At 38.3% G+C, this 22345-nt stretch overlaps 1 protein-coding gene across 2 annotated transcripts in view; it reads left to right on the top strand.

Moving 5' to 3' along the window:
* LOC137479484 (vitellogenin-1-like) overlaps nt 1–22345 on the top strand; it is a 72699-nt gene that overhangs the window by 33586 nt on the left and 16768 nt on the right. For both annotated transcript variants that reach the window (XM_068199978.1, XM_068199979.1), the window contains 16 exons: nt 1523–1684; nt 2365–2516; nt 5251–5401; nt 5497–5654; nt 5755–5920; nt 6999–7121; nt 8676–8894; nt 10952–11169; nt 11249–11346; nt 15608–15732; nt 15818–15919; nt 16004–16123; nt 16379–16568; nt 16657–16750; nt 16863–17048; nt 22111–22255. In XM_068199978.1, the coding sequence (XP_068056079.1) occupies nt 1523–1684; nt 2365–2516; nt 5251–5401; nt 5497–5654; nt 5755–5920; nt 6999–7121; nt 8676–8894; nt 10952–11169; nt 11249–11346; nt 15608–15732; nt 15818–15919; nt 16004–16123; nt 16379–16568; nt 16657–16750; nt 16863–17048; nt 22111–22255 (2409 nt within the window). The remainder of the gene's footprint in view (nt 1–1522; nt 1685–2364; nt 2517–5250; nt 5402–5496; nt 5655–5754; nt 5921–6998; nt 7122–8675; nt 8895–10951; nt 11170–11248; nt 11347–15607; nt 15733–15817; nt 15920–16003; nt 16124–16378; nt 16569–16656; nt 16751–16862; nt 17049–22110; nt 22256–22345) is intronic.

Genomic DNA, 22345 nt, shown 5'->3' on the forward strand with positions numbered 1-22345 from the left:
GAGATCAGCAAAAACATTGAAATTTTTATACTTTCATGTTATTTTTATTGAAACTATAGACCAGAGTAACTCTAATTTTTTAAATTTTATTTCTATGTAAGTAGAGTCGTTTCTGGGAAAGGAACTAGATGATTTAAATTTTTGCACACTGTTTTCTGCACATAAAAATCCGGCGGTGAGCGGTGTTGGATATTCTGCAACACTATTTTCTCATATCTAGTTTCACATCTTAATTCTTTCTAATTCAGTTAGCAATATGTTCTACTGTCACTGCTAGGCAATAGATGTGACTTCATCTTCTGGAATAATTTCCAAGTTTTCTTTGCTTTTTTCAGACAGCAACTGATTAATGAGCTTTGGTACCCATGCTTGACAATCCTGAGTCACTCCGCAAAGGAAGCTAAACATTATTAGTCCCAAAATCTGGTCTGCAGAGAGGTTTAAAGGACTAACCTGGGAAAGTGTACATCCCCTCCTGTGGGTTCAGCTTATCTGAGCTACCCATAAACTGCACACAGCCATGAACTCCAGCTAGGCAAGAGTCTGCTTCATCCCACTGAACTCTCTGGGCTGGACATTCCCATTTAAAGTCTGGATGTCTCCACCATACCCTGCAGTGTGCAGAGACCCACACCTGTATTTGCAGAGTGCAAGACTTCCAGAAAGCTTGGGCAATTCCTATTTCTAGCCTTTACCAATGACACAGTGTCTCAGGGAATTCTGTTAAGCTGAAGATGAAGTGAGTACATCTTGCTTCCTAAACACCACGTGACCATTTCTCGGCTCTCACATAGCCTAGAGCTGGTCTCTGCACTAGCTATGCTATAAATAACAATAATAAAAAAATCTGAATAACTCTTCCTCCTAGAACGCCATCAAGCATTTTTCCTCTACAAAAATCTCACTGACTGAGGAGACTTAAAAGCTCTTATAAATGTATATGCTCAAAATATTATTGAAGAGCTCAGCTAAAATTGTGAACTCAAGAATACCCACAATCAAAACTCTGTTGTCTTGAATTATTTTTAATTATTGCTGATCATATTGTGACAGATCACCTGATATTGCAAGGCCTGTTCTACAGGCATTTGTAAGCCCTTTGTTAAAGCAAGTTTTGAGGGCAGAATGACATCTCCAACTTAAAAATACTTTGCTGTTAAGATTTCATTCTGACTGATCAAATTATTTTGACACTTTTTAATTAATATTTTCTCAAAACATATTTCATATTCAAAAGCTCTAACTGAAAATTATTACTCCCCTTTCCTGAGGCTCCAAGTGAAACTTTGGGGAGATTTAGTTCTCTGTGTGACTCTGATTTGACTTACTGAAAACTACTTGTAAAAAAGAGATGAAAGTAATGATCATTGCAATTTTGCTTCTGAAGAGTATAAGGAAAAAAACAAAGCATTCATTTCTACTAGTAATTTTGAAAATGCAGAATTAAACAGGAAATTTCATGTAGTAAAGTAAAGCTTTGCATAATAGTGACCTTCTCTGATCCTGTTCTAATTTTTGCCAGGCTGGGATTGGAGGTATTTGTAACACAACATATGCAATTCAAGAAAACAAGAGAGCAAACCTAGTCTATGTGACCAAATCCAAGGACCTGGACAGCTGTGAAGAGAAAGTTCAATTTGTCACAGGTTCAGCATATACTCATCCATGCAAGACCTGCCAGCAGGTAAATCAGAGTGGTATTATGTAAAAGTATTTTAAATTCTTATGCAGAACAGCATTTGATATTCACACAATCGCTCATTTTGAAATAATAAAAATGAGGGGGAAATCAGATCTGCTGTATCCACTTGTCAATATTTTCTTTCTGTATGAAAATGATCCCACAGAGAAGCAGAGGTCTGGGCTGCACACTGTAATGTACTGCAAACACACTTGATCTAGCTCAAACTATCTGACTTGGAAACCATTAATTATCAGAATGAGTTAATTCACCTACTCTGTTGAGTAAAAAAATAGTCACGATGTCCATTTTCTGCTATTCAAGACAGGTACTTCTGAATTTTATTATAATCCTGTCTTTGAAATAAAAAATTGCGTGGTTTATGCATCTGCTTTCCTCAGAAAAATGTGCCTGCTTCTCAAGGGAATGACCAATTACTTAGATTTGGGAAAAGGAAAAAGCAGCTAACACTTCTTAGCAGTAAAAGTAATGGAGACAGGCAGTGTGCCTGACCTCTCCCATGCACAGAATTCACATTGATTGCTCTTATGGCCAATGAACAAAACAGCCTTGGAAAACAAATGAGTAGAAGTGGGTGATGTAATAGCCTCTAGTCACAGAATTTCAAAGTTCAATGACTTTTTATTTTCTTTGTTTCATTGTTTTTTTTTTATATTATAAAGAGGAACAAGAATTCCCGTGCAACTGCTACTTACAATTACAAAATTAAATATACACGTAGTGAAGCTGTAATTACACAAGCTGATGTCGAGGAAATCCACCAGTTTGCACCCTTCAACGAGATAACAGGAGGAAATGCTCTTGTAGAAGCAAGGTACTGTATATAGTCCTTTAATTCAGCAACCCAGTAATCTGAGTGAAGGTCTGTAAGTGAAATAAATCCTTTACTTAGACAGCCTATTGTTTGGCAGTATTTAATTACATAAAATCCCAAACAGCTCATAAAAACAGCCTTGATTGTTAGTTGTAAATCTGAAACATGCACATCACTATCCACATTTTGTTAGCTAAACTTGGCAGGACTTGATTATTTTATTTCTGAGGGATATTTGATTTATGCCATAAAAGCCAAAACAAATGTAATTCCATCTGAAAAATTGTGAACTAATATATTTGAAGTAAAATACTTTGAAAGACAGTTACTCAGGAAAGAGATTTCCCTGGAAAATAATAATGCAGTAAGAGATCCTTGGAGACTAGTTAACAAGAAACCTAGATAGGACTTTGGATTCCTAAATACCATGGGCAGCTTGCAAATCTCCCATCAAAACTGTTTCTTGATAGGAAATTGGGTTTTATTGCAAAACAATTGGGCACCAGACATGTTAAATACATTTGCTTTTTCACAGCAAATTTTGCATATTTCTTAAAGAAATTTGGGGCAAAACATTAATATGGTTGTCTATGAAATTGTACCTTTAGCTCAAACTTTCAGATTTAGAAATTTTTTTGTCTATCAAATTCATTTACTGAAAAAATTATCAGTTACTTATTTAATTGTGCACTCTGTAAATAGGAGTGGCCTACTGAAGGGAGAGGCTTTTTGTATAAATGTCACAGTACATAAGGTGTTCTTCGATCCCATTCTACAGCTGCTATAATCTTCATTGCTCCATTAGCTTCTGCAAGGATCTATTGGAAACAACAACATCAGAAAGTTTGTGTCACAAACTCACTGATTATCTTCGTATATATAATTAACATATTCAATTCGACTAACCAAACTAAACAAACAAAAAAAAGGAAGTGAAAGTGGCTTTACTATGTTATGCAATCAAGGTGTAGATAGACACAACTGCAGTGTTTTTATGAAATTATAGGTTTTTGTGAGTCAGCATTAGTCTGGAGACAATGGACTTATGATGCTTTACACTCTTTCTGCAGCCTGTAGAGACTGTCTTCAGTTAGGTCTTTCTCAGCTCTCAGAAGGGTAGTACCTTTACTTTTCCCATTTTCTCTGCATTTTTATCATTACCCACATGAAGAGGACAAATATAAGATAGTTGGGAAGATGTGACTATCTCACTCAAGTCTTCAGAAGTCATTTCCACAATGCATTCTCTTTTTAAAAAAAAAAATCATCTATCAAGGCACTTGGAGCTGTTTTCAGACCTGCTCAGTGTAAGACTCTTGCAGCACCTTTCAAGGCCAAGAGAGGTTTTACTACAGTTTCACCATTTTAATCCTATCTTTAGCATTCATTTGCTATTCTCTTCAGAATACAGCATTCTCCCTTCTATTCTAGGCAGATATATCTCTTCCCAAAACAATGAAAATGAGGACATAATAGATTCATCGTGATTTGAGAGAGGGAGTTAAATCTGCCCAAATATACCTGATGTTATACTTTGTGACCCAAATGCCCTTTCAACAATTTTGTATAAAATTTCAAGAGAGAAAAAAAATCTCTGCTGATTCTGTAGCAGTTTCTATTCAAATTGCAGTGGCTTGTCTGTAAAGCAGTTATATGCTATTTCTCTGCAGCAGTTCTCTGCAATCCATATGGAAGGAGTGAATAGAAATGATACAGAAGATCACAGAGATTCCAAAATAAACACACCAATTTTCTACAGAGATTTTTGAGAGACTTTAGTACAGCAATATTGCTTTTGGAATGTTTTCAGTTGTTCAGTACAAATACCTAAGTTTATTATAGTGTCCTAAATGACCCATTTTAAACATAATTGGTAGGGTAGGCTGCAACTCTTTAGCTGAAAATGTAAAAGGATAGCAAATATTTACAAAGACAGTCTCTCATTGGAATTATTCTTAATAAGAAATGATGAAGGTTTGTTGCTTCTTAAAAAGTTTTCAAAAGGTTGAGCACTTTTCCAAAGACTAATCCTGAAGTTATGTGGCCCTTTTCTTTTAAAATACAATTTAAAGCTTCATGAGAAACTTCTTTTGTAGTCCCCAGGATATTCAGCTTACCAAACAAAATGGGGAGGGAATTGTAATAGTTCAAGTAAAAAGATTGTAGCATTTCTTATTGTATCTAAAAACTTTCAATTCCATTTGAAGCTTCCAGGAGAGACACAGACACATAACAGCTTATATGAAATTCTTAAAATGTTTAAATTAAATTATAATTTCTGAGCAAGTTTCCCATCTGTGTTTTTCTAGAATCCATAGTTTACTCCTTAAGACACAACAAATACTTCGTGTGATATTCTTCAGGCCACAGCCTCTCACCTCCCTCTTCTCCCATAAATTCTCAAGCCCCGTTATTCCCAAGGGAAGGCAAAGACTGGCTCTGCTCTGAGCCCTGTTGTGCAAGTGCACACCTTCTCAGAGTATGATTCTGAGCAGCATGTCCAAATGCATCTCTATTTAAATACCCCCAATAACCAAACTTTTTGTAGTTGCATTGCAATATGGGGAAGCAGAGTTACTGGATTGTTTTGGGGGGTTTTTTTGTTTTTTTGGTTTTTTTTTTTTGTTTTTGTTTTTTGTTTTGGTGTTTTTTTTTTTGTTTTGGTTTGGTTTGGTTTTTTTTTTTTTGTACCCTGCATCTTGTGATGTTTTCTTCCTGGGGTTCTCCATTCCAGGCAAAAACTTGCTTTGACTGATGTGCAGAAGCAGAGGGCAGAGGTCCCACCAAAAGAGTACCAGAATCGTGGATCTCTTCAGTATCAGTTTGGCAGTGAATTGCTTCAGCTTCCTGTCCACTTATTCAAAATAAAGGATGTGGAAAGCCAGGTAAAGCCCAGCCACTGGACAGATCTTTTGTTGGAGATTTAAATCCCTGCATGTGGGAAATTATGCTTCCTTCCTGCATTTTCATCTTTCTGCAGATAGAGGAAAGCCTGCAAGAATTAGTAGAGGCCACCTCTGACCAGCTTCCCAGTGATGCACCAGCAAAAGCTCTCCAGCTTCTGCACCTCTTCCGTGCAGCAAACGAGGAGAATTACGAATCGGTGTGGAAGCGATTCTCCAGTCGGCCAGCCTACAGGTACAGGCCATAAAGGTGGTGCTGCTTCTGCTGGAGACCCTCTGGAATGCTTGTGTTCAGAGGCAGACTTGGAAAATGCTGCTTGCCTTTCCCATTGCAGGCGCCACATTTTGGATATAATTCCTGCAGTGGCCAGTCACCGTGCACTCAGGTTCCTGCGGCACAAAATGGAAAGGCAGGAGCTCACCAGCTGGGAAGTGACTCAAACAGTGCTTGTGGCTCTGCACTCCAGCACTCCAACTCAGGATGTGATGGAGGAAGCAACGGTAGGATTCTCTAAACACTCTCAAACCACTCTGCTGATTCTAGCACCTGTTGTATTTATTCCTTTGACAAGGTAGCAAAGACTTTGAAAAGCTAAAGGTTTTATATCCTCTAGCGAGGTTGAAAGGGCTTTGTTTCCTGTCTTAAGGGGAGGAGAATGCAAATCAAAAGGGCAAAAATAAGTCCAGAATGAAACAAGAAATAAAGACTAAAATACCCCTCAGGGACAGAGGTTATTGCTGCAAACAGTGGCTTCTAGTCTCTCTTTTTCCAAATGTACTTTATAGTTACATCAAATTAGATCTCTGACTGTCTACAAAGACAAGGGAGCAAGAAATACATATTTGTTATATCCACGTATTTGTCCTAATTGTCCTAGAAGGATGGCTATGAATTTGAGAAGATCTGTCAAAACCACGGGAATTTTGTCAATGTGAAGGGCATGTAGGAGGAAGTCTAATTATTTTTGCAATTTTTTCTGTTAACGCAGGCTTTAATCCCAGTCTCAGATGCAAGAATTTATCTCTGCCTACCCTAGGTAGGAGGTGAACCTCAGACCAGAGTTTTTCCCCCAGTGAAAGCCCTGACAGCCCAACTGTTACTGTGTGCTGGTGCTCTCTTCCCACAAAGAAACCAGTGGGCTGGTGACTCCTGTCAGCTCCTACATTTATAAAAGATGTTCCTGTCTGCCCAAGAAGTGAGGTCCATTCACAACAAATCTCAAATTCATTGTACCTATAGCTGAGGCAATCGCAAAACGTGATGAATGTTTCTTCAGTAGTGTGCATTTTTCCACTCCATGACTGGGTGATTTCTTCCCTTTGGATTATAGGCTATACCAAATTTAAATGTGAAACACTGTAAAAGAAACAGATCTGCCTTCCAGATGTTACTTGGTATTACTTTACAATTACAGTGTCAAATACAGTACTATCCACAGATTAACTGAAAATCCATCAACCAAAAAAAAAAAAAAAAAAAAATCAAAAGCCTGGTTTTGTCTTTCATTGGGCAGAAACATATTTTTCAATAATGTTTCTCTTCATTAATGGTAGTAACAAACAACTGCCTTCTCCCCAGCTCATTGTAAAGAAGCATTGCCCACGCTCAAGCTCCGTGCTTGGAAAGGTTTGCCACCTCAGCTATGCGTCCCTGTGCCACAAGCAGTGCTCCTCGTCAGACTCCTGCTCCGAATGTCTCCAGGTAACCACAGGGTTATTTATCATTTAAAAGAAAAATTAAGCCTGGACTTCTTTCTTCATTATTCAGAAAGCTGTATTTCGCTTCACTACAGTGCTTCCTTTGGGGAAAGGAACCCCAGTTGGTTAATACAGCATTTTTATCTTTAGATTAGCACACAAAAGAGAGTGAGAGGAAGAAGCAAACAATTCATAACACTTTCTGAGTGTCTCTGAGTGCTTTGTTGCCAATTATTAATGAAATCCCATGACATTGCTCGAAAATACTTTAAATATAGGTAGTATTTATATTTATAAATTAACTAAGTGATACAAAGGCCCAGGTTTTTGTCAGAATTAATGTATCCTAGCCAGAAGCAGAGCTATAAGGTTATAGGCTATAAGGTTGTTATAACAGCAGTAACAGTCTCCCTGTTCTACACTGCTTTTAATCAGCAGGCCTCAAAGCACTTTGAGTAGTCATTAAATAACATTTCCCAGTTCTAAAAATGCATGTCATGTTTTATGGGGCCAGCAACTCAGCCAGTAACAGGGAGAGAAAGAGAAATATGTGTTTAGTCTTTGGCACCCGTCAATCCACCATCCCCAGCGAGAGCAGGGTGTTCCAATTACACTGTGTGCCTGACATGATGTTTTTCCTGTAGTACATAGGCATGGCCAGCATTCCTACATTTGTCTCCTGTGTTACAATTGCCACCAATGCTCTTGAGCTAATTAAATCTGAGAAGCCCTGTGTCAGGGAATGAAAATTCTTTCCCAAAGCAAGTGATTGTTTAGGCTTATTCAATGCATTTCCAGAGTCCCTTCATTTGATCAGTAATATCAAGTAGACTGTTTCTGCACCATCAAGGGATCGCAAATGTGTTATTTTAAAGTACAGAATCTGTATTGAAGTTCTTCTCTAACATCTCAGTTGCTTTTTTAGAGCTATTTGTTATCATTTAGGATGTTATCTATTATCTATTAGGATTTAGTTCTTTGTTCTTATTCAACCTTCAGACAACTACTTCTAATCCTGCCATACTAATGGAAGTGTGATCCAGTTGCTTACAATGGAGGCCGTAAAATTACCTAGTTTTTTGCAGAGATCTCATTTTCCATCTATTAATCCACACTGAAAAGAAGCTGTCATAGCTGGGTAAGGGCACCACCACTAGCCATATCTTCAGGAATCTTTTTTTAAGGGTCTGAAGGTTGAACTGTATCTGTATTTATATCTCTCTCTCTTCAACCATGAAAGAGATGCCCAAGCAGCATTATTTTAGGGTTCCCAACTTACCTTGAAAGGCAGTGGGCACTGGGTCCAAGCTGTTATTTTTTCCTTTAAAAATCTTACTTGATAACTTTAAGGTATAGTGAGAAGAAGCTGCTCATTGCAGCTACACTTGTTCTATGAATAAAATGTTCTATTCATGAGGAAAAATCAGAATTTGAAAATATTTAAAAGAAGTGAATTGAACAAACTGAAATTATGGAAGTCAAACCCCAGAAAAGGCTGGTGGATGGAATATAGATAAGAGCTGGAATTGAACTCAACAGATTTGTTTTCATTTTTCAGCTTCTTCATGGCTTTGCAGGAGAGGCATTGAGCAAGTCTAGTGCAGAAGAAATTTCCCTGGCTTTGAAAGCCCTTGGGAATGTAGGACATCCAGCCAGCATCAAGCACATCAAGAAGTTTTTGCCAGGATATGCAGCTGGTGCCTCAGATTTGCCACTCAGGGTCCAGGTGACTGCTGTGACGGCCCTGAAAAACATAGGCCTAAAAGACCCCAAAATGGTAAGAAAACAAAGCTGCCTCCTTTGCCCTTGTGACTTGCACTTACAAGGCTGCTAATGGATAATGTGTGATGAGGGAAAAAGAGATTTTTTTTCCCCCGAAGATATCATTATTTAAAAAAAAATACTTAGCCATTCCTTGGTAGGCATGCCTTATTTCTTTTGACATTAACCTCCAGTATTTCAGACTGCAACAAAAAAATCCCATTAAAAGGATACATTCAATGTTGTTGAAGACAAATCGGTATTTCTATTGCAAACATTTCATTTCCAAGGACATTAGACAGAAAACTAAATTATTGACCCAAATGTGTTTAGTGCTACTTCACCTTTGGTATGTGAGAGAACCACAAAACAAGGTTTTCAGAAAATTGACATTTAATACCGAGTGTCACATCTAATTGTAATTCAAGACCAGATTTTATTGTAAATAGATACCAGGGGTTTGCATCCTAATTACAAATTTACAGACATTGTGTGGGCTTAAGTCATAAACAGAACATTTACCAAATGTGACTTTTGTCCCTGACTGAGATAATTATTAGATCTCACATACAATGCCTACACCAGCATACTCTCGTGTACCACAGACATCACTTTAAAATTGTTTTCACTTTGAAGCAATGTGCTTTTAAACAGAAACGTTTTCAAGCTTTTCAAGATTTTTTTCCTGATGCTGAAATTTCTTGTTTAATATAAGCAAATTCTTACTATATAAAGTAAAATCAAAGCTTTCATTAACTATTCACCTATTAATCAGTATCAGTGTTTCCATTATACTCATTTTTTGCAAGTTCCTCCCAGTTTGAGTGCACATATTGATCCACAGACAATAGTGAGCCAGGGTATGCTTTTAACCAAAAGAATAAAAAACAATTTAGTGGAGTGCAGGAGCTGGAAGGGGAAATGCAGGGGAGGGAAGGGAGAGAATTGCAAGTGTAGAAGTTAAAGTATTTTCTGGGGAAGAATAAAAAGCCAATTTAGTGTTTGAGAGCAACACTGCATCTCTGATTGCTCATTGGCCTGGCTTTCCACAGGTGCCCTAGACCACTCAGTTTCGTTTTCTGTGAATTTTCTTTGGAGAAAATGGTTCTGGAACAAGTTAATGATTGTGACTGCTTTTTTAATTGTTCAAAACACAGTTCAATGCCTGGTTTGCAGCTAGGTACACACCCATATTTGGATTAAACATACTTAATTCATGGCCTTTTTTACTGATTAATTTGAAAAGCCTCATTTAGGCCTATTGCATCTTTGTCACCTTGTCTACATTGGCATTTGATAATCAACATATTGAAATTCATAAAACTAGTCAAATGTTTTTCCAAAGTTTGCTGAAGTTTCCTGGGTCATTCTTCATTACAGCTTATGGATGTGCACTCCCCCAGGCAGGACAGGGCTGTGCAGAAGGGTTTCCAGAACAGTAGCACATCAGCCACATCCATTTTAAACTTGGGGCCACTGGCTCCTGTGCCCCCTGGAAACTGCAAAAGTTTCAGTACAAAACTGGTCTTGGTAGTGAATACTGCTGAGGGCAAACATGTAAACTACAAGTACTAATAGGGAAATTACATTTATTGCATTAAATTCTGGTTTAAGCTGCCTATATGACATAGAGATTTCTGGTAATAAATTAGGTTTGATTTGGTTCATTTTTATTCTGTTATTTAGCAGAAAGTACTCCAGAAGATCACATTATTAGAAATAAGTTGTACCTTTATGCATAGGGATAAGTGATTACTGAAATCACTTCTCAGGTATGTAATTGATTCATGAAATCTCTTTTACCTTGAGTGGGATAGCTCAAAAAAAGGATGAAAGACTTGATGTAGAAGTTATCCAGTGAAGTTCCTTGGCTTTGATTGTGTAGGAAGTCAGACTACATTACCATAATGCCTCTTCCAGCCCTTGGACTATGAAACCACAGAGCTGCCATAATAATGAAATAATCCAAATTTTTACTGTGCTAGTGATGACACAGATCATTTACTGGTGTTGGGGGGTTATTAGCAAAATGTTCAAACATACAGTAAAACTGGATATATCTATTATTTTCAGGTCCAGGCTATTACCCTTGAAATTTTCCTGAATCAAAAAATTCATCCTCGAATCCGAATGTTGGCTGCAGCGGTTTTACTTGAAACCAAGCCAGGCCTTCCAATCGTGATGACATTAGCTGACGCTGTGCTGAAGGAACCTAGCATGCAAGTGGCAAGTTTCATCTACTCTCACTTGAGGGCCCTGGGTAGAAGCACAGCTCCAGATCTTCAAGTGATGTAAGGAAAATTCCTTTCCGAGGAGAAACACTTGTTGCAAGCTAATTGAAATGTTAATGTGCTCACCGAACTTTTTCAGGGCTTCTGCCTGCAGAATGGCTGTCAGAGCACTAAGTCCCAGGTTTGACAGATCTGGATACCAGTTCAGCAAAGTTTTCCGCTTCAGTATCTTTAAAGGTAAGATCCAGAAGATTTTGTGGAGAAATATGCACCAGTGAATATGTGGGGGAAAATTGTGCAGTATGAGAGCCCAATTCTCCTAGACAGCTGTTAGGCTGCATGTTATTCCTCCATATTTTCCTATCTTCAGTGAAAAAAATATGAGAGTCTCAGGCTCTCCATTTGAAGAGTGTTTGTGTCCCTGTGTGTTTTGCATTGTAAACTGCCAGCATGAAATTACCACAGGGCTTGTGGGGCTCTAACCCTCCATTTTCCTTAGTCAGGGAGGCACATGCTCCTGTATCAAATGCTGTATTCTCAGTGGTGCTTAACAATTTCATACCATTGTTCAGCACCAAACAAACAGAAGGGACCTAAATTACTGTTGAAGTGGATTAATTTCTACCAGTGTTGAACACCTACAACTCCTGCTGCATCCAAATGTGATGCTAAATACTCTTCACCCCACCAATTGTACCCAGTGAAACAGAAAACTGAAAACATTCAGATATGACAATTCAGTGCACCCATATGCAGCTACATCAGGTTTATTGTCTAAAGATTTTTCTTGCATCTTCCTACCAAGATTCTTTGCTAGAATGAGTAGATCTATGCATGGTATCTGGAGACTGGCCAGTTACATCAGAGTTGTGCATAAAAATGTAAGGGAAGGACCAGATTAGAAGACAGGTTTTCCTGGGCCACATTGTAGCTTTTGCTGTTTTTCATGTATGTTATTTTTCTAAGTAGATTTTTTAAAGGAACTCCTCTTTGTAAATGGCCATGACAGCCTCAGTGATTTGGCATATGTAGCTGGTAGACTTGGGAGATTATAGCTCCAAACACAGTCTCCTTACACATGCTGCTTATCTATCAGGAGCTAGATGTTTTTAGAATTTTTGTTATTCACTGGTATGTGTTAAGAATCTTCTCAAAGTAATCAATATTAAGAGACTCTGAAACATCTGAAATCCACAGTGCTGAGTGTACAAGTACTGCTGCCTCCTTTGTGGAGACAGGGGTATGGTTTGGAAGACTTTTGTAAATCTTATTGTTGTCTTGCCCCAGTTTTGCAGGGTTTATATGGCCATTTAATGTGCTCTATAATAGAAATAAATATAATACATACTTTAAGAATCACAGTAATATACTATACATGTGCTTGCTCCCTCAATGATGGAGACAGCAAGTGCCCAAAGAAACACAGTCACTAATATATACCACATGAACTTTAGTACTACTTGAAATACACTCAGGGATAGATAAATTTTCTGTAAATATGAAGATATGTGTTTCTTTGTTTAGGCACTCATTTTGTCCTCTAATTTTTGCTTTTAAAATTAAGCCATCTAAATTTTTACACAGCGAGAAAGAAGGGTACAATATGTATGAGAGATGCTGGCAGGAGGCTATGTGAAATGGAATACTTTATTTTGGCTGTAGCCTGGAAATGTCGTACATCAGGGAATTGCTATTATTTCCTGGTGAAGACCATTGTCAGTAATTTGGTTACCATGGATAGGAAGGTCCTCATTCCTGAAAAATAAAAAAAACAAGATCTTTTTCTCACACATGCTAATCTTAGACTTGCATAACGCAGCAAAATTAAGTCAATCTCCTACTACACTAGTATGTGAAGAGGATCCATCCTCCAGCTTTCTAATTTGATTTGTCTCCCTATATACTAGCCACAGGTAAAATGTGTTTCTGTGAGTCCATTCTGGAGGAGTTACCATAGTGACGACTGTAATGCAGTACCTATTTCCTTGATAAAAACAAAAATCTGCCCCCAGCATCACAGATCTTTGTGGTGCTAGATGCTGAATTTTTAATGACAGGCAATAATGTCAGCTGAATCTATCTCTAATCTGGAATTTGTCACACATGGCCACCACAAATAGTGCTTCATGCTCTACACATTGCTGCTGAAATCAAAGGGGTGATTCAGGTTCTGCTCAGTGTGAGGACTCTGAGAATCTGACTCTCAATATGCACAGATTCATATAATTAAATGTGTATTGATATTTATATGTACCAAAGACTGCTTTCTTTGTTCACTTAGCCTTCTTTCCCTCATCTTTGGGGCAAGATATTAATCAGATATATGCAGGTGTCACCAAACTCTCACAGTGAAATGGCAAATATATTCTCAGAGAATTAGCCCTATGTAATGCCTGAGGTATGGAAAATACTCCTGCTCCCTTCAAGTCGATGAATTCTATATAATCATTTAATCATTTCTAAGCAATACTTTTTATTAAGTATCAGGAAGAACCATGGACTTTTTAACTAATGGGTTTTGTGGTAAGAACATTAAAATTTACTTTAACAAACTCACTTAAAGTACTGTGCCTCAGTTTTAGTGTCCTCTCCACAAAACACCTGGCATTGCCTTGGATAAGATCATGCCAAGATTACGTAGTCTTCCCATTTCCAAGTTTCCTATCAACTCACTAGTAATGTCCCAGTGTGGCACCACTTTGTTGTTTTGAGGGTTTTTTTTAATAGGATAATGATTACTATCTGCTGAATGTCCTCCACTTATTCCTCTGTCAAAAGCAGGGTGGCATAAATACCTGTGTCTTGATTGCAGGAGCTGTTTATGAATCTCATATGCTGTGGGTAGATAGTGCCCAATACTTTGGATAGCACAGTAAATTCATACAGCAAAACAATTAAGGCAATATGGCAAAATTACAGTTCACACCTATTTCCTTATTCTCCAAAAGGTGTAGGAACAGAGGAAGAGGGCTGGAAAAAATCACAACAAGGATATCTACGTATCCTCTCAGCCTTGTTTCTCTTGAAACCTAAGGAAACTTAGAAAAGCAGAGGGATTACTTTAACTCATAAAACAGGACAGGATCTAACTGTGCCAAGACCAAGAGAAATAAATAGAAACAAATTGCTCAAAGTTCACTCAATAGTTAACAATACTTTAACAATTGGTGCATTTCATGTAAGGGTTGCAGCATTTGGGACTAGATTTATTAAATAGTTTTTGAGTCATTTGAGAGACAAATCTATAGCTCGCCATCTGTCCTTATATGACATCTGTATCACTTTTCCTGAACTATTAGCAAAGGATGGCAAATCTCTTTTCATTTCTCATCTCCTTAGTCAAGGTGCCCTAAATGACATCTCGTAAAAGCATTTCATAAGCTGATTTTACAGAGTGTGACTGGATGTAAATGATATGGACAGGCATATTTTCCATACTTGGAGAAGTTCACAAGGTGGGCCCATAGGAATTTCAGGAGGTTTAACAAGACCAAGTGCCAGATGTTACACATGGGTCGGGGCAACCCTCCATATCAATCCAGGCTGGGGAATTAACAGATCAGAAGAAGCCCTGCCAAGAAGGACTCAGGGTGCTGGAGAAGGAGAGCCTGGACATGAGCCAGCCATGTGCACTTGCAGCCCAGAAAGACAATCATGTCCAGGGCTGCAGTAAAATAAGCCTGACCAGCAGGACAAGGGGGAATTGCTGCACCTCTCCTCTGTTGTTGTGAGCCCCACCTGCAGTGCTGCATCCAGCTCTGGGGCCCTCAGCACAGGAAGGACATGGATCTTTTGGGGCAAGTATTAAGGAGGACCAGAAAGATGATCAGATGGGTTGAACACCTTTCCTATGAGGAAAGGCTAAGAGAATTGGGACTGTTCGGTCTGGAAAAGAGGTGGCTCTAGGTTGACCTAATTGTGGCCTTCCAGCACCTGAAGGGAGTGTGCAAGAGACCTGGAGAGCAGCTTTACACAAAGGCATGGAGTGAAAGGATAAGGGGGAATGTATTCAAACTGAAAGGTAATCAGTTTATGTTAGATATTACAAAGAAATTCTTTACTGTGAGGGTGATGAGACACTGGCACAGGTTGCCCAGAAAAGTTGTGGATGCCCCAATTCTGGAAGTATTCAAGGCTAGGTTGGATGCGGATTTGAGCAAACTGCTCTACTGGAGTGTGCCCATGCCCATGGCAGGAAGTTGGATGATCTTTGAGGTCACTTTCAACCCAAACTATACTATGATTCTATGATATAGCAAAAGCAACTGGAAAAATAGCATAACCACCATGCAGTGACCAGTGAGCTTGTAGCTTTGCCCATTATTACTTTAAAAAATCAGAATATTCTGCTTATAACTGTTTTAGAACACCAGTTTTATAGATAAGTTTTCTGGCCTTGCTCATATGATATTGATTATTAAATCAGTAAATAGATATAATCTGCACACTCCAATCTAAAAGCTAACTGTGCTGTGGTTTACTTCCTATTTCTCTGCAGAGTCCCTTATGAATGGGCTGGCAGCTAAATATTTGGTATTGAATAATGCGGGTAGCTTAATTCCATCTATGGTAATGTCCCAGCTACGGACACATTTCCTTGGAAGAGTGGCTGATCCCTTGGAGGTAATTGGGTCTACCCACAGTTTCCCCTTTAATCCCTTCTTACCACCATCCTCCACTGGCACCTGCACTTTACTTCTCCCCACAGGTAGGAATAACAGCTGAAGGACTGCAGGAGATGTTTGCCAAAGGTTATGCTCCTGACAGGGACAGGGAGACTGAGTATGACTTCAAGAAAATCTTGAAAACGGTAAATTCTGGGGGAAAAGAAAATCTCTGATATTGCTTTCTCAGATGTTATGAAGAATCAGGCTTTTTTCATCTTCTCACACAGCTCTCTGACTGGAAGGCATTCCCCAGTGACAAACCTTTTGCATCAGGCTACTTGAAGATGTTTGGCCAAGAGCTGTTTTTTGGTGGACTTGATAAAAACGCCATCCAAAATGCACTGCAGGTATCATTTTTAAAGCACCACAGCCGAAGCATCAAAAGCTCTAAAATACTGTTACTTTCATACATTCTCTCCCTATTATAAATTCATGGTTGGGTTTTTTTTGTCTCTAGTATTAATCAAGGCAAATGAGGTCAAGCTTTGATCAGGATTATTTATAATCATTGCTGGCAGAATTTCCCCTGAGGCATGGTTAATGATATGGATCATGATATTCAAGTTCTGCTTATTTAGACATGTTGAACCCTGTAATTGCAGGCATGGTATGGATCTGATGAAAAAATCCCTTCACTAAGGAGAATAATCAGTAGCCTTCAAAGTGGTGTAGGGAGGCAGTGGACCAAAGCTCTCCTGTCCTCTGAGATCCGGCGCATTGTGCCCACCTGCACTGGCTTCCCAACAGAGACCAGCTTCTATTACTCTTCTATCACAAAACTGGCAGGAAATGGTAACGTATCTCATTGCATTAGTAATACAAACATTCTTGCTAGGACTGGAGGTCGTTTTTAACCCTTTATTTTCTTTCTTTTTAATAGTTCAAGCACAGATTACACCTTCTCCAAAGTCTGATTTCAGATTGACTGAGTTACTAAATGCCAACATTAGGTTGAGATCCAAAACGAGTCTAAGGTAAGTATTTAGTATAAAATAAAATAATAATATTTTCAAGTGACAGAGACCATAAATATTCACCAGCTGATTGCTGCATGAACATAATTATACCCTCTTTCTACCTTTTCAGCATGGCCAAGGAGATGACCTTTGTAATGGGAATTAACACACACACAGTCCAGGCAAGGCTGGAAGCACGCACCAAAATGAATGCTCATGTACCTCTTAATGTTGTTGCCACTGTCCAGATGAGGGAAAAAAATATCAAAATTGAAATTCCGCCATGTAAAGATGAGACTAACGTAATTACCATAAGGTAAGACCTAGCACTTACTATCTTTCTATGTAGCAAAGCAGAATCACCCAAATATATTTAGGAATCTTGTCTCTGATTTACAGCTTGGATAAGTGGTGGTCATTGATATAGTTAATGTTTATTTTAAATGAAGTAACATGCAGTAAAGCTTTGCTTGAAAATATGTTTTGCTTTCTGTGGTCTTCACCTGAAAATCCTCCTTGGGACTATATCTCAGTTGTTGAGATCCATAAGATATCTGAAACATGAATTACATACATTTTCTATCTTGATACAAATATTTGAACTGGAAACACTGGATAAGATATAAGCCAGGTGAATCCTATCAGTTAGAACAGTTAACCCATCCATATTTGCATTAGATGCCTTGAAGCATAGAGGGTTTGGTGTTTCTTATGTTTTTACCGTGTTCCCCTGTGGCTGCCATTTGGTTTTCTTACCTGTTAGGTCTCCTTGATTTATTATCAGTGCATGCAATTACAATACACTCTGGAAAACTGTTGTAGCCAGATGCCAAACAAATGAAAACAGATGGAAATACAAATGCAAAGAGCAGGAGAAAACAGAAAGAATATGTCCAAGGAATCAAAGCAGTAGACCAAACTTAGAAAACCTTCTCACGCACACACATTAAAAAAAAAACCTGAAAAAGAGAAGCTGAAAATTCTTCACAAAGAAAAAGCTTCACTGACAACAGAAATCGGCGATTATACAAACCACTGAAATGTTAACAAGTTTCTGCTCTAGGAATACAGCCGTAACAAAAGAGATCAGTTCCTTGCAGATCCAGCTGCAATTAGCATTCATGGCTGCTGGCCCAGAGATGCTCTGCAGGTCTCCTCGATTTAGCCACCAGTTAGGCTAATCATTATTTTCCCTTGTCCTTCAATAGTCACAGACCATTTGACGTGCATTTGACATGTCATCCTCCTCCCTGAGACAATTCCTCCATCAAGTATGACTGTAATAAGGTTCTCTCCATGCAGAGGTAGGGAGGGTCTCAGCATTTCAGAGATGAAAAATTAGCTGCATGGTTTTTTTGGTTCAGTTTCTTATGGAGGCCAGGACAGTCTGCTTCTAAGGTCATCAGGGACAGCAGGCAACAACTCTCACTAGTTCTCACTGTTAGAGAGAGTGAGGCAGATATTAATGAACTCAATAAGCACACTGAACTGAAATGAGAATATTGAATACTGATAGGGAGTTTAGAGCCTCAAGCAGAGAGAAATATTAGCAGAAGGATCCTCCCTGCAAATAGATAAAAAATGTTCTCCTCCTTTGACTTTAGGGGAGATCAAATGAGACACAAAAAGGGTTAAATGCATTGCCATAAAGGAGAAAGCAAGTGAGTATCAGAAACAAGGTATTACAGCAGAAAAGCCCATGAGTTCCAGCACAAGCCCTGCTCTAGACCCTGCAGCATTACCATTTATAAAGTGAAGTAGTCACTTGGAAATAGCTCCATAATGCCAAGTATATGAGAAAGCTAATACTCACTAGATTACTTCTAGCACCATCAATTTCTCTCCAAAAAGCATTCCCATTCACTGTTACAAAACAAATGGCCAGTAGAAACCACACAGAGCAATGAAACAGCAATGAGTGCAAGTGAAGGCAAAGCAATAACTAGAGAATGTAACATTGAACCACATCACTGAGGAGGTCAAAGACCAAGCAAAGTAAAATCTTAGAGGTATGAAGAGAAACAAGCAGGCACGGTAGAGAGAAAGGAGATAGATATATAGATATATAAATATATAGATATATCTATATGTAGCTATAGAGACTGAATTAAAAAATTCAACATAGTAGTTTTCTTCCTTTTGCATAGATCTACCAAATAATAAAGATCAATTGAAGTCAATGTTTTTGTGATATTGTGACATCTTCCCTTGTTAGCTTTAAATTCCTCATTTAAAGAAATAGTTCTAGAAAGCTATTGATATTTCATGTGTTTGTAAGCTCTGTTCAAAATATTTTCATATTGGGCACTGTCTTGATGGTCAGCAGGTTACTTTCTACAATCCCATGGCATTAAAGCTGGACAGGATGTGAATTATTTTCCCCATCATCTCTCACATTCAGACACAGGAAGCAAACAGTTTTCAATAGCATTAGGTTCATTTATATCCTACACACCATAAAGGTTATAACCTGTCATAGCAGTGGGATTTCTATAAATTTTCAAGAGCCAAAGAGAAATCAAAGGCTAGTAATCACAGGCTCAAAAAAAGAAAAAAAAAGAAAGAGAAAACTTTGGTGATGGAGAGGTTGCATTCCCAAGACAAATCAGCACATTATGGGCTCAGCTCTCTCTATAGCAAAAATCAGAGCACAGTAATTAATCGTACTATGGAGAGAATATATAGCATGTGTTTCAATTCAATACTATCAAAATTTAATTAAAATAATGGTTATTTTTAAGACTCTTTTAACATAATTATTTTGTATACTACAGATGGCTACTTCAATATACTTTTAAATAAAATTTACAAGAAGTAAAAATCAAATAAATTTCAGGGGAAATTAGAGCTCTGTGATTAAAGTATAAATATGGAGAGCTGCCAGAGAATGCACTTTGCTAATATACCACATTCTCATAATGACAGCCTACTGAATTATACACATAATCATGAATAGAGCTTGTATCATAAGGTTTTTTGCTTATTTTAGCTGTAGGATAAGCAGAAATTGCTTCACATAGGCATCTTATTTGTAAGATAAACCAGGTAATTATAAATCTCTTTGGCCAACATGACTACACCATGTAGAGTAGAAAATGCAGCATATGCTGTGATCTTGTTGGGGCAGCGAGGTGTGTTTGGGGGAAGAAAAGGGAAACAGGTGGGGCTCCAAGTCTCTGTTTTTATAACACCTTTGCACCAAAGTTGGAAGGAAGATGCATAGGAAAGGCAGATTTTGTTTCACCACATCAGAAAGAGAGCTAAAGATCTGGCTGGCTAATTGTATCTTGTTTCTCATTTATTCACATGTGATGTCACACTGTGTTTCAAAACCTGGGAAAATAATTTTTTGTTGATTGTTTTTTGTTTTAAACAGACATTTGGGCTCTCCTGTCCCCATGTTAGGGATGTATGTAAGGCCACACTCTCTAAAACATCAGTGTATCCAACACAGCTTAGTTGCTTGTCCCTTACCCATGCAGTGAGTTTGGCTTATATTATAGCACAGCTTCTACTCTCATCCAAAAAAATGCACTAATACATATTGGAAAACCTCTTTTTTTTTTTTTTTTTTTTCTCCCTTGTGTGGGATCAGAGAGAACAGATTCTTTCATACCATAGCTTTAGGCCTTCTTTGTGACTGTTTTTTCTTGTTAAAGCACCAGAGCTGGCTCTTGTAGCCTATTTTTACTGTGCCGTGTGATTCTGCAGACATTGACATGTGTCACCTGTGATGCAGCTACATTTGTCGGCTCTCTGTGCTCAACAGGGAGGAATCGATCCTTCGCTTTCATTAGGTGGCAGGAGTAGACTATTGGCATAAAAATACTTTAAAAATTGGAAAAGAAACCCCAGGGCTTTCTGCTTGGAGATCCAGCCTGCAGTTCAGTGGTCATTTGAATTATTGAATGGGATTAAAATAAAACCATTTCCCTTTTTGTCTCTTTACCTAGATGAGCTATCTGAAATGCAAGTTGATTTGTATTTTCTTTCATCCCCTCAGCTTGTTAGGGAGAATATTTTATTTCAGATTCCATTCTTCAAGGTTCTCCTATCACCCAGCGTGGAGCGTTGCTGTCATGTCCTTATCTAAAAAAAAAGAGAGATGGAAAAGAAAACAAAGCCCACAGGTGACACACGTTTTATTGAGGTGTTCCACATGAAGAGCAATTGTGTGCTTTACATTGCACACAGCACGGTAGGAGCCTTCAGGAGGAAGAGAGGGCTATCAAATGAATACAAATTCATCTTTCAAGTAGGTTAGATTGGAATTGCTCAGGCTAGTACAGTGTGGACTATATTAAAATAGAGACCATTTTGAGACCATCTTTCCATTCACTGTCACAGCGGCCACCTCCATTGGCAGACCACAAAAGCCCCAGGGCAAAGAGATCAGCTTCATCCTTGAGAAAGGGTACATGGGGAATTTTGAGACTGATGTTAGCTGATAAATGGCTAATAAGGTAGTGCTAGCACGGTGTTAATAGGTGGGGGAAATAGGGTTTTGTCTCTCAAAAGCATTTCAGCATTCGAGATGTTTCTCTGACCCAAAACAAAACTCACAGTTCACAGCACCGTAACAAGTTCCACGAAGAATGTGGGGTATGAAGCCAGGGGTTCAGGATATTTTTCCATGAGAGCCTCAGTCTGATGCTGCACCTTCTATCACTTGTCTGGGATCCTGACTAATACACTTAGAATTTACAACAGTGGAAACAATGTACTGAACAGATTTACATAAAAAGGCTCTTAACCTTCCTGCTCAACTCTCTTGACCTCTTGCCAAGTCATGGCCAAGCCATGAGTATTAGTGAATTTAAATCAAGCTGGAGACAGTTTCATGATTTCACAGTCCTTTCTTCAATTCTGCTCTAATAAAAATTGCACAGGAAACAGCATTCAGTTGCCACCAGTCCCCAGGCTGTTTTTTGAAGTTATGGCAGTATTTTTAACAAATATAATGTCAAAAGAAGTTAGAACTAAGGCTACTACAGTGAACACACAGAAGATGAGTTTAAAAATTTAAAAGTCCAGGAGCTCAAAATAGGAGACTCAAAAATTTAATAATGTAATCCACAACCAGACTTCTAAGCATGCTGTTTTATGGTATTAGGATATGAAGATCCAACCAACTGTAAGGTTTTTAAACTGTACACATTAGTCTAATATCCCAACTGGGCTATCTGCCCCTGAGATTGGTCTGTGTCTTTATTGACTCTTAGCAGTCCTTGAAAACACAACAGGAAGGATGCTGTAAATATCTGTAAAGCAATTTGCAAGGTATGATACTTGTTGCTGAGTGCAGGCTACAAGGCATTATTCAGTACTGTTCCTCAGCAGTGCTTTATCACAGGTTTCCTCTAATGTTTATTCTGCAGGTCTAAGACATTTGCTGTTACTCGAAATATTGGGGATTTGGCTGCTAGTAAGATGACTCCAGTTCTTTTACCTGAAGCAGTGCCTGACATAATGAAGATGTCCTTCAATTCAGATTCTGCATCAGGCGAGACTGATAACATTGGGGTAAATGATGTAGTGTCTGACTATTCTTTTTTGGGCTTTTAAGCAGTAGGGAACCATTTCTTTTCTCTATAGGAAAGGGTACAATTCATC

This window comes from Anomalospiza imberbis, chromosome 9, assembly GCF_031753505.1.
Source record: "Anomalospiza imberbis isolate Cuckoo-Finch-1a 21T00152 chromosome 9, ASM3175350v1, whole genome shotgun sequence".
NCBI classification, from domain to species: Eukaryota; Metazoa; Chordata; class Aves; order Passeriformes; family Viduidae; genus Anomalospiza; species Anomalospiza imberbis.